The 13,481-nt window shown below is 42.4% G+C and overlaps 1 protein-coding gene across 2 annotated transcripts in view; it reads left to right on the plus strand.

The window, feature by feature from the left end:
• The window catches only part of plxnb3 (plexin B3), a 278,639-nt gene extending 265,990 nt beyond the window's left edge, over window positions 1–12,649 (plus strand). For both annotated transcript variants that reach the window (XM_090185576.1, XM_090185577.1), the window contains exon 37: window positions 12,047–12,649. In XM_090185576.1, the coding sequence (XP_090041702.1) occupies window positions 12,047–12,151 (105 nt within the window). In that variant the 3' untranslated portion in view covers window positions 12,152–12,649. The remainder of the gene's footprint in view (window positions 1–12,046) is intronic.
• The last annotated feature ends 832 nt before the right edge of the window (window positions 12,650–13,481 follow it).

Here is a 13,481-nt window from a genome sequence, read left to right on the forward strand (position 1 = left end):
ACTATCTGATAGTGAATGCTGTCTGTCTGTAGGTCATCGTGTCTCTACTGTAATCTACTGTACTATCTGATAGTGAATGCTGTCTGTCTGTAGGTCATCGTGTCTCTACTGTACTATCTGATAGTGAATGCTGTCTGTCTGTAGGTCATCGTGTCTCTACTGTAATCTACTGTACTATCTGATAGTGAATGCTGTCTGTCTGTAGGTCATCGTGTCTCTACTGTACTATCTGATAGTGAATGCTGTCTGTCTGTAGGTCATCGTGTCTCTACTGTAATCTACTGTACTATCTGATAGTGAATGCTGTCTGTCTGTAGGTCATCGTGTCTCTACTGTACTATCTGATAGTGAATGCTGTCTGTCTGTAGGTCATCGTGTCTCTACTGTAATCTACTGTACTATCTGATAGTGAATGCTGTCTGTCTGTAGGTCATCGTGTCTCTACTGTACTATCTGATAGTGAATGCTGTCTGTCTGTAGGTCATTGTGTCTCTACTGTAATCTACTGTACTATCTGATAGTGAATGCTGTCTGTCTGTAGGTCATCGTGTCTCTACTGTACTATCTGATAGTGAATGCTGTCTGTCTGTAGGTCATCGTGTCTCTACTGTAATCTACTGTACTATCTGATAGTGAATGCTGTCTGTCTATAGGTCATCGTGTCTCTACTGTACTATCTGATAGTGAATGCTGTCTGTCTGTAGGTCATCGTGTCTCTACTGTACTATCTGATAGTGAATGCTGTCTGTCTGTAGGTCATCGTGTCTCTACTGTACTATCTGATAGTGAATGCTGTTGTTTTGTAGGTCATCGTGTCTCTACTGTACTATCTGATAGTGAATGCTGTCTGTCTGTAGGTCATCGTGTCTCTACTGTAATCTACTGTACTATCTGATAGTGAATGCTGTCTGTCTGTAGATCATCGTGTCTCTACTGTACTATCTGATAGTGAATGCTGTCTGTCTGTAGGTCATTGTGTCTCTACTGTAATCTACTGTACTATCTGATAGTGAATGCTGTCTGTCTGTAGGTCATTGTGTCTCTACTGTAATCTACTGTACTATCTGATAGTGAATGCTGTCTGTCTGTAGGTCATCGTGTCTCTACTGTACTATCTGATAGTGAATGCTGTCTGTCTGTAGGTCATTGTGTCTCTACTGTAATCTACTGTACTATCTGATAGTGAATGCTGTCTCTCTGTAGGTCAGCGTGTCTCTACTGTACTATCTGATAGTGAATGCTGTCTGTCTGTAGGTCATCGTGTCTCTACTGTAATCTACTGTACTATCTGATAGTGAATGCTGTCTGTCTGTAGGTCATCGTGTCTCTACTGTACTATCTGATAGTGAATGCTGTCTGTCTGTAGGTCATCGTGTCTCTACTGTAATCTACTGTACTATCTGATAGTGAATGCTGTCTGTCTGTAGGTCATCGTGTCTCTACTGTACTATCTGATAGTGAATGCTGTCTGTATGTAGGTCATCGTGTCTCTACTGTACTATCTGATAGTGAATGCTGTCTGTCTGTAGGTCATCATGTCTCTACTGTAATCTACTGTACTATCTGATAATGAATGCTGTCTTTAGGTCATCGTGTCTCTACTGTACTATCTGATAGTGAATGCTGTCTGTCTGTAGGTCATCCTGTCTCTACTGTACTATCTGATAGTGAATGCTGTCTGTCTGTAGGTCATCATGTCTCTACTGTAATCTACTGTACTATCTGATAATGAATGCTGTCTTTAGGTCATCGTGTCTCTACTGTACTATCTGATAGTGAATGCTGTCTGTCTGTAGGTCATCCTGTCTCTACTGTACTATCTGATAGTGAATGCTGTCTGTCTGTAGGTCATCATGTCTCTACTGTAATCTACTGTACTATCTGATAATGAATGCTGTCTGTAGGTCATCGTGTCTCTACTGTACTATCTGATAGTGAATGCTGTCTGTCTGTAGGTCATCTGTCTCTACTGTAATCTACTGTACTATCTGATAGTGAATGCTGTCTGTCTGTAAGTCATCGTGTCTCTACTGTAATCTACTGTACTATCTGATAGTGAATGCTGTCTGTCTGTAGGTCATCGTGTCTCTACTGTAATCTACTGTACTATCTGATAGTGAATTTATTTATTTTTTATTTTACCTTTATTTAACCAGGCAAGTCAGTTAAGAACAAATTCTTATTTTCAATGACGGCCTGGGAACAGTGGGTTAACTGCCTGTTCAGGGGCAGAACGACAGATTTGTACCTTGTCAGCTCGGGGGTTTGAACTCACAACCTTCCGGTTACTAGTCCAACGCTCTAACCACTAGGCTACCCTGCCGCCCCAGAATGCTGTCTGTCTGTAGGTCATCGTGTCTCTACTGTACTATCTGATAGTGAATGCTGTCTGTCTGTAGGTCATCGTGTCTCTACTGTAATCTACTGTACTATCTGATAGTGAATGCTGTCTGTCTGTAGGGCATCGTGTCTCTACTGTACTATCTGATAGTGAATGCTGTCTGTCTGTAGGTCATCGTGTCTCTACTGTAATCTACTGTACTATCTGATAGTGAATGCTGTCTGTCTGTAGGTCATTGTGTCTCTACTGTAATCTACTGTACTATCTGATAGTGAATGCTGTCTGTCTGTAGGTCATCGTGTCTCTACTGTAATCTACTGTACTATCTGATAGTGAATGCTGTCTGTCTGTAGGTCATCGTGTCTCTACTGTACTATCTGATAGTGAATGCTGTCTGTATGTAGGTCATTGTGTCTCTACTGTACTATCTGATAGTGAATGCTGTCTGTCTGTAGGTCTTCATGTCTCTACTGTAATCTACTGTACTATATGATAGTGAATGCTGTCTGTCTGTAGGTCATCGTGTCTCTACTGTACTATCTGATAGTGAATGCTGTCTGTCTGTAGGTCATCATGTCTCTACTGTAATCTACTGTACTATCTGATAATGAATGCTGTCTGTAGGTCATCGTGTCTCTACTGTACTATCTGATAGTGAATGCTGTCTGTCTGTAGGTCATCGTGTCTCTACTGTAATCTACTGTACTATCTGATAGTGAATGCTGTCTGTCTGTAGGTCATCGTGTCTCTACTGTAATCTACTGTACTATCTGATAGTGAATGCTGTCTGTCTGTAGGTCATCGTGTCTCTACTGTAATCTACTGTACTATCTGATAGTGAATGCTGTCTGTCTGTAGGTCATCGTGTCTCTACTGTACTATCTGATAGTGAATGCTGTCTGTCTGTAGGTCATCGTGTCTCTACTGTAATCTACTGTACTATCTGATAGTGAATGCTGTCTGTCTGTAGGTCATTGTGTCTCTACTGTAATCTACTGTACTATCTGATAGTGAATGCTGTCTGTCTGTAGGTCATCGTGTCTCTACTGTACTATCTGATAGTGAATGCTGTCTGTCTGTAGGTCATCGTGTCTCTACTGTACTATCTGATAGTGAATGCTGTCTGTCTGTAGGTCATCGTGTCTCTACTGTACTATCTGATAGTGAATGCTGTCTGTCTGTAGGTCATCGTGTCTCTACTGTAATCTACTGTACTATCTGATAGTGAATGCTGTCTGTCTGTAGGTCATCGTGTCTCTACTGTACTATCTGATAGTGAATGCTGTCTGTCTGTAGGTCATCGTGTCTCTACTGTAATCTACTGTACTATCTGATAGTGAATGCTGTCTGTCTGTAGGTCATCGTGTCTCTACTGTACTATCTGATAGTGAATGCTGTCTGTCTGTAGGTCATCGTGTCTCTACTGTAATCTACTGTACTATCTGATAGTGAATGCTGTCTGTCTGTAGGTCATCGTGTCTCTACTGTACTATCTGATAGTGAATGCTGTCTGTCTGTAGGTCATCGTGTCTCTACTGTACTATCTGATAGTGAATGCTGTCTGTCTGTAGGTCATCGTGTCTCTACTGTACTATCTGATAGTGAATGCTGTTGTTTTGTAGGTCATCGTGTCTCTACTGTACTATCTGATAGTGAATGCTGTCTGTCTGTAGGTCATCGTGTCTCTACTGTAATCTACTGTACTATCTGATAGTGAATGCTGTCTGTCTGTAGATCATCGTGTCTCTACTGTACTATCTGATAGTGAATGCTGTCTGTCTGTAGGTCATCGTGTCTCTACTGTAATCTACTGTACTATCTGATAGTGAATGCTGTCTGTCTGTAGGTCATCGTGTCTCTACTGTACTATCTGATAGTGAATGCTGTCTGTATGTAGGTCATTGTGTCTCTACTGTACTATCTGATAGTGAATGCTGTCTGTCTGTAGGTCTTCATGTCTCTACTGTAATCTACTGTACTATATGATAGTGAATGCTGTCTGTCTGTAGGTCATCGTGTCTCTACTGTACTATCTGATAGTGAATGCTGTCTGTCTGTAGGTCATCATGTCTCTACTGTAATCTACTGTACTATCTGATAATGAATGCTGTCTGTAGGTCATCGTGTCTCTACTGTACTATCTGATAGTGAATGCTGTCTGTCTGTAGGTCATCGTGTCTCTACTGTAATCTACTGTACTATCTGATAGTGAATGCTGTCTGTCTGTAGGTCATCGTGTCTCTACTGTAATCTACTGTACTATCTGATAGTGAATGCTGTCTGTCTGTAGGTCATCGTGTCTCTACTGTAATCTACTGTACTATCTGATAGTGAATGCTGTCTGTCTGTAGGTCATCGTGTCTCTACTGTACTATCTGATAGTGAATGCTGTCTGTCTGTAGGTCATCGTGTCTCTACTGTAATCTACTGTACTATCTGATAGTGAATGCTGTCTGTCTGTAGGTCATTGTGTCTCTACTGTAATCTACTGTACTATCTGATAGTGAATGCTGTCTGTCTGTAGGTCATCGTGTCTCTACTGTACTATCTGATAGTGAATGCTGTCTGTCTGTAGGTCATCGTGTCTCTACTGTACTATCTGATAGTGAATGCTGTCTGTCTGTAGGTCATCGTGTCTCTACTGTACTATCTGATAGTGAATGCTGTCTGTCTGTAGGTCATCGTGTCTCTACTGTAATCTACTGTACTATCTGATAGTGAATGCTGTCTGTCTGTAGGTCATCGTGTCTCTACTGTACTATCTGATAGTGAATGCTGTCTGTCTGTAGGTCATCGTGTCTCTACTGTAATCTACTGTACTATCTGATAGTGAATGCTGTCTGTCTGTAGGTCATCGTGTCTCTACTGTACTATCTGATAGTGAATGCTGTCTGTCTGTAGGTCATCGTGTCTCTACTGTAATCTACTGTACTATCTGATAGTGAATGCTGTCTGTCTGTAGGTCATCGTGTCTCTACTGTACTATCTGATAGTGAATGCTGTCTGTCTGTAGGTCATCGTGTCTCTACTGTACTATCTGATAGTGAATGCTGTCTGTCTGTAGGTCATCGTGTCTCTACTGTACTATCTGATAGTGAATGCTGTTGTTTTGTAGGTCATCGTGTCTCTACTGTACTATCTGATAGTGAATGCTGTCTGTCTGTAGGTCATCGTGTCTCTACTGTAATCTACTGTACTATCTGATAGTGAATGCTGTCTGTCTGTAGATCATCGTGTCTCTACTGTACTATCTGATAGTGAATGCTGTCTGTCTGTAGGTCATTGTGTCTCTACTGTAATCTACTGTACTATCTGATAGTGAATGCTGTCTGTCTGTAGGTCATTGTGTCTCTACTGTAATCTACTGTACTATCTGATAGTGAATGCTGTCTGTCTGTAGGTCATCGTGTCTCTACTGTACTATCTGATAGTGAATGCTGTCTGTCTGTAGGTCATTGTGTCTCTACTGTAATCTACTGTACTATCTGATAGTGAATGCTGTCTCTCTGTAGGTCAGCGTGTCTCTACTGTACTATCTGATAGTGAATGCTGTCTGTCTGTAGGTCATCGTGTCTCTACTGTAATCTACTGTACTATCTGATAGTGAATGCTGTCTGTCTGTAGGTCATCGTGTCTCTACTGTACTATCTGATAGTGAATGCTGTCTGTCTGTAGGTCATCGTGTCTCTACTGTAATCTACTGTACTATCTGATAGTGAATGCTGTCTGTCTGTAGGTCATCGTGTCTCTACTGTACTATCTGATAGTGAATGCTGTCTGTATGTAGGTCATCGTGTCTCTACTGTACTATCTGATAGTGAATGCTGTCTGTCTGTAGGTCATCATGTCTCTACTGTAATCTACTGTACTATCTGATAATGAATGCTGTCTTTAGGTCATCGTGTCTCTACTGTACTATCTGATAGTGAATGCTGTCTGTCTGTAGGTCATCCTGTCTCTACTGTACTATCTGATAGTGAATGCTGTCTGTCTGTAGGTCATCATGTCTCTACTGTAATCTACTGTACTATCTGATAATGAATGCTGTCTGTAGGTCATCGTGTCTCTACTGTACTATCTGATAGTGAATGCTGTCTGTCTGTAGGTCATCTGTCTCTACTGTAATCTACTGTACTATCTGATAGTGAATGCTGTCTGTCTGTAAGTCATCGTGTCTCTACTGTAATCTACTGTACTATCTGATAGTGAATGCTGTCTGTCTGTAGGTCATCGTGTCTCTACTGTAATCTACTGTACTATCTGATAGTGAATTTATTTATTTTTTATTTTACCTTTATTTAACCAGGCAAGTCAGTTAAGAACAAATTCTTATTTTCAATGACGGCCTGGGAACAGTGGGTTAACTGCCTGTTCAGGGGCAGAACGACAGATTTGTACCTTGTCAGCTCGGGGGTTTGAACTCACAACCTTCCGGTTACTAGTCCAACGCTCTAACCACTAGGCTACCCTGCCGCCCCAGAATGCTGTCTGTCTGTAGGTCATCGTGTCTCTACTGTACTATCTGATAGTGAATGCTGTCTGTCTGTAGGTCATCGTGTCTCTACTGTAATCTACTGTACTATCTGATAGTGAATGCTGTCTGTCTGTAGGGCATCGTGTCTCTACTGTACTATCTGATAGTGAATGCTGTCTGTCTGTAGGTCATCGTGTCTCTACTGTAATCTACTGTACTATCTGATAGTGAATGCTGTCTGTCTGTAGGTCATTGTGTCTCTACTGTAATCTACTGTACTATCTGATAGTGAATGCTGTCTGTCTGTAGGTCATCGTGTCTCTACTGTAATCTACTGTACTATCTGATAGTGAATGCTGTCTGTCTGTAGGTCATCGTGTCTCTACTGTACTATCTGATAGTGAATGCTGTCTGTATGTAGGTCATTGTGTCTCTACTGTACTATCTGATAGTGAATGCTGTCTGTCTGTAGGTCTTCATGTCTCTACTGTAATCTACTGTACTATATGATAGTGAATGCTGTCTGTCTGTAGGTCATCGTGTCTCTACTGTACTATCTGATAGTGAATGCTGTCTGTCTGTAGGTCATCATGTCTCTACTGTAATCTACTGTACTATCTGATAATGAATGCTGTCTGTAGGTCATCGTGTCTCTACTGTACTATCTGATAGTGAATGCTGTCTGTCTGTAGGTCATCGTGTCTCTACTGTAATCTACTGTACTATCTGATAGTGAATGCTGTCTGTCTGTAGGTCATCGTGTCTCTACTGTAATCTACTGTACTATCTGATAGTGAATGCTGTCTGTCTGTAGGTCATCGTGTCTCTACTGTAATCTACTGTACTATCTGATAGTGAATGCTGTCTGTCTGTAGGTCATCGTGTCTCTACTGTACTATCTGATAGTGAATGCTGTCTGTCTGTAGGTCATCGTGTCTCTACTGTAATCTACTGTACTATCTGATAGTGAATGCTGTCTGTCTGTAGGTCATTGTGTCTCTACTGTAATCTACTGTACTATCTGATAGTGAATGCTGTCTGTCTGTAGGTCATCGTGTCTCTACTGTACTATCTGATAGTGAATGCTGTCTGTCTGTAGGTCATCGTGTCTCTACTGTAATCTACTGTACTATCTGATAGTGAATGCTGTCTCTCTGTAGGTCAGCGTGTCTCTACTGTACTATCTGATAGTGAATGCTGTCTGTCTGTAGGTCATCGTGTCTCTACTGTAATCTACTGTACTATCTGATAGTGAATGCTGTCTGTCTGTAGGTCATCGTGTCTCTACTGTACTATCTGATAGTGAATGCTGTCTGTCTGTAGGTCATCGTGTCTCTACTGTACTATCTGATAGTGAATGCTGTCTGTCTGTAGGTCATCGTGTCTCTACTGTACTATCTGATAGTGAATGCTGTCTGTCTGTAGGTCATCGTGTCTCTACTGTAATCTACTGTACTATCTGATAGTGAATGCTGTCTGTCTGTAGGTCATCGTGTCTCTACTGTACTATCTGATAGTGAATGCTGTCTGTCTGTAGGTCATCGTGTCTCTACTGTACTATCTGATAGTGAATGCTGTCTGTCTGTAGGTCATCGTGTCTCTACTGTACTATCTGATAGTGAATGCTGTTGTTTTGTAGGTCATCGTGTCTCTACTGTACTATCTGATAGTGAATGCTGTCTGTCTGTAGGTCATCGTGTCTCTACTGTAATCTACTGTACTATCTGATAGTGAATGCTGTCTGTCTGTAGATCATCGTGTCTCTACTGTACTATCTGATAGTGAATGCTGTCTGTCTGTAGGTCATTGTGTCTCTACTGTAATCTACTGTACTATCTGATAGTGAATGCTGTCTGTCTGTAGGTCATTGTGTCTCTACTGTAATCTACTGTACTATCTGATAGTGAATGCTGTCTGTCTGTAGGTCATCGTGTCTCTACTGTACTATCTGATAGTGAATGCTGTCTGTCTGTAGGTCATCGTGTCTCTACTGTAATCTACTGTACTATCTGATAGTGAATGCTGTCTGTCTGTAGGTCATCGTGTCTCTACTGTACTATCTGATAGTGAATGCTGTCTGTCTGTAGGTCATCGTGTCTCTACTGTAATCTACTGTACTATCTGATAGTGAATGCTGTCTGTCTGTAGGTCATCGTGTCTCTACTGTACTATCTGATAGTGAATGCTGTCTGTATGTAGGTCATCGTGTCTCTACTGTACTATCTGATAGTGAATGCTGTCTGTCTGTAGGTCATCATGTCTCTACTGTAATCTACTGTACTATCTGATAATGAATGCTGTCTTTAGGTCATCGTGTCTCTACTGTACTATCTGATAGTGAATGCTGTCTGTCTGTAGGTCATCCTGTCTCTACTGTACTATCTGATAGTGAATGCTGTCTGTCTGTAGGTCATCATGTCTCTACTGTAATCTACTGTACTATCTGATAATGAATGCTGTCTGTAGGTCATCGTGTCTCTACTGTACTATCTGATAGTGAATGCTGTCTGTCTGTAGGTCATCTGTCTCTACTGTAATCTACTGTACTATCTGATAGTGAATGCTGTCTGTCTGTAAGTCATCGTGTCTCTACTGTAATCTACTGTACTATCTGATAGTGAATGCTGTCTGTAGGTCATCGTGTCTCTACTGTAATCTACTGTACTATCTGATAGTGAATGCTGTCTGTCTGTAGGTCATCGTGTCTCTACTGTACTATCTGATAGTGAATGCTGTCTGTCTGTAGGTCATCGTGTCTCTACTGTACTATCTGATAGTGAATGCTGTCTGTCTGTAGGTCATCGTGTCTCTACTGTACTATCTGATAGTGAATGCTGTTGTTTTGTAGGTCATCGTGTCTCTACTGTACTATCTGATAGTGAATGCTGTCTGTCTGTAGGTCATCGTGTCTCTACTGTAATCTACTGTACTATCTGATAGTGAATGCTGTCTGTCTGTAGATCATCGTGTCTCTACTGTACTATCTGATAGTGAATGCTGTCTGTCTGTAGGTCATTGTGTCTCTACTGTAATCTACTGTACTATCTGATAGTGAATGCTGTCTGTCTGTAGGTCATTGTGTCTCTACTGTAATCTACTGTACTATCTGATAGTGAATGCTGTCTGTCTGTAGGTCATCGTGTCTCTACTGTACTATCTGATAGTGAATGCTGTCTGTCTGTAGGTCATCATGTCTCTACTGTAATCTACTGTACTATCTGATAATGAATGCTGTCTTTAGGTCATCGTGTCTCTACTGTACTATCTGATAGTGAATGCTGTCTGTAGGTCATCCTGTCTCTACTGTACTATCTGATAGTGAATGCTGTCTGTCTGTAGGTCATCATGTCTCTACTGTAATCTACTGTACTATCTGATAATGAATGCTGTCTGTAGGTCATCGTGTCTCTACTGTACTATCTGATAGTGAATGCTGTCTGTCTGTAAGTCATCGTGTCTCTACTGTAATCTACTGTACTATCTGATAGTGAATGCTGTCTGTAGGTCATCGTGTCTCTACTGTAATCTACTGTACTATCTGATAGTGAATTTATTTATTTTTTATTTTACCTTTATTTAACCAGGCAAGTCAGTTAAGAACAAATTCTTATTTTCAATGACGGCCTGGGAACAGTGGGTTAACTGCCTGTTCAGGGGCAGAACGACAGATTTGTACCTTGTCAGCTCGGGGGTTTGAACTCACAACCTTCCGGTTACTAGTCCAACGCTCTAACCACTAGGCTACCCTGCCGCCCCAGAATGCTGTCTGTCTGTAGGTCATCGTGTCTCTACTGTACTATCTGATAGTGAATGCTGTCTGTCTGTAGGTCATCGTGTCTCTACTGTACTATCTGATAGTGAATGCTGTCTGTCTGTAGGTCATCGTGTCTCTACTGTAATCTACTGTACTATCTGATAGTGAATGCTGTCTGTCTGTAGGGCATCGTGTCTCTACTGTACTATCTGATAGTGAATGCTGTCTGTCTGTAGGTCATCGTGTCTCTACTGTAATCTACTGTACTATCTGATAGTGAATGCTGTCTGTCTGTAGGTCATTGTGTCTCTACTGTAATCTACTGTACTATCTGATAGTGAATGCTGTCTGTCTGTAGGTCATCGTGTCTCTACTGTAATCTACTGTACTATCTGATAGTGAATGCTGTCTGTCTGTAGGTCATCGTGTCTCTACTGTACTATCTGATAGTGAATGCTGTCTGTATGTAGGTCATTGTGTCTCTACTGTACTATCTGATAGTGAATGCTGTCTGTCTGTAGGTCTTCATGTCTCTACTGTAATCTACTGTACTATATGATAGTGAATGCTGTCTGTCTGTAGGTCATCGTGTCTCTACTGTACTATCTGATAGTGAATGCTGTCTGTCTGTAGGTCATCATGTCTCTACTGTAATCTACTGTACTATCTGATAATGAATGCTGTCTGTAGGTCATCGTGTCTCTACTGTACTATCTGATAGTGAATGCTGTCTGTCTGTAGGTCATCGTGTCTCTACTGTAATCTACTGTACTATCTGATAGTGAATGCTGTCTGTCTGTAGGTCATCGTGTCTCTACTGTAATCTACTGTACTATCTGATAGTGAATGCTGTCTGTCTGTAGGTCATCGTGTCTCTACTGTAATCTACTGTACTATCTGATAGTGAATGCTGTCTGTCTGTAGGTCATCGTGTCTCTACTGTACTATCTGATAGTGAATGCTGTCTGTCTGTAGGTCATCGTGTCTCTACTGTAATCTACTGTACTATCTGATAGTGAATGCTGTCTGTCTGTAGGTCATTGTGTCTCTACTGTAATCTACTGTACTATCTGATAGTGAATGCTGTCTGTCTGTAGGTCATCGTGTCTCTACTGTACTATCTGATAGTGAATGCTGTCTGTCTGTAGGTCATCGTGTCTCTACTGTAATCTACTGTACTATCTGATAGTGAATGCTGTCTGTCTGTAGGTCATTGTGTCTCTACTGTAATCTACTGTACTATCTGATAGTGAATGCTGTCTGTCTGTAGGTCATCGTGTCTCTACTGTAATCTATTGTACTATCTGATAGTGAGATCGCAGAATGCTGTCTGTCTGTAGATCATCATGTCTCTACTGTAATCTACTGTACTATCTGATAGTGAGATCGCAGAATGCTGTCTGTCTGTAGATCATCATGTCTCTACTGTAATCTACTGTACTATATCCTTTATAAGTACTGATCTGTCTGTCTGTAGATCATCACATCTCTGGAGGAGGACGCAGCTGGACAGAAGATGCAGCTGGCCTATCGTCTCCAGCAGGTCGCCGCCCTGGTGGAGAACAAGGTCACTGACCTCTAACCTGTCACCTCTGACCTGTGACCTATCGTCTACAGCAGGTCGCCGCCCTGGTGGAGAACAAGGTCACTGACCTCTAACCTGTCACCTCTGACCTGTGACCTATCGTCTCCAGCAGGTCGCTGCCCTAGTGGAGAACCACAGACTGCCAGGGCTGCGTTCAGTAAAACAGAACGTTACACCAGATACAGCAGTGAACGCTGAACACTCAGATCCACTTCCCCTTGGGTTTTTTTTTCCGGGATCGGGGCCCACTCTTGGTCTGTTTATTGCCCCCGCCCGCGGAGGGGGGGGGGGGTGCCTCAGAGCGAAACATCTCACTGGAAAAATGTATTCTGGTAGGGGCGGCGTTGTTTCCTCTCTGGCGTTAGATATTATGGAGGAACCAAACCCACTCGGGGAAAAGCACGTGAGAAAGGAAACGCCCACTTACACAGATAATTTAAATACAATGGCCGGAGTAAACTTATCTTATTTATCCCCCATAATGCTTTATGTTACGTGTGTGTGTGTGTGTGTGTGTGTGTGTGTGTGTGTGTGTGTGTGTGTGTGTGTGTGTGTGTGTGTGTACATAGTTCGGAAGTTGCTTCCAGGGGCAGTTTGGAACTCGGTAGTGAGTGTTGCACCCGAGGACAGATGATTTTTACACTCTTCGAGCTTCAGCACTTGGTGGTCACGTTCTGTGAGCTTGTGTGGCCTACCACTTTGTGGCTGTGCCGTTGTTGCTCCTAGACGTTTCCACTTTGCAATAAACAGCACTTAACAGTTGCCCGGGGCAGCTCTAGCAGGGCAGAAATGTGATGAACTGACTTGTTGGAAAGGTGGCATCCTATGACGGTGCCACGTTGAAAGTCACTGAGCTCTTCAGTAAGGGCCATTCTACTGCCAATGTTTGTCTATGGAGATTGCATGGCTGTGTGCTCAATGTTATCCACCTATCAGCAACGGGTGTGGCTGAAATATAATCCCCTAATTTGAAGGGGTGTCCACATACTGCTGTCTATATATATATGGGTGTAGAGACGGGGTACGTTCCAGGGTGTCAATATTGCAGTCATGCTGCACAGATGATCACATGTCACACCGCCTATATTAACCCCCTGAGCTGTACAGGTCGACTGCAACATGGACGTTCTGTAACGAGCCCACAGTCTAGTCTTAACAGTCAGGTTGACCACTATAGCCACCGTTAGGGGGCCTCCACCCTGCAGCTCCAGACTCTCTCAGTACTGTCTCTACAGATGGACGGTCAAGTTGACCGCTGTTTTCCCCCCGGTTGGAGGATTCCTAGAGTCAGGTTGACCACTATAGCCACCGTTGGGGGGCCTCCACC

The sequence above is a fragment of the Oncorhynchus mykiss genome, chromosome 9 (assembly GCF_057628025.1).
Source record: "Oncorhynchus mykiss isolate SJ-2025 chromosome 9, ASM5762802v1, whole genome shotgun sequence".
NCBI lineage: Eukaryota > Metazoa > Chordata > Actinopteri > Salmoniformes > Salmonidae > Oncorhynchus > Oncorhynchus mykiss.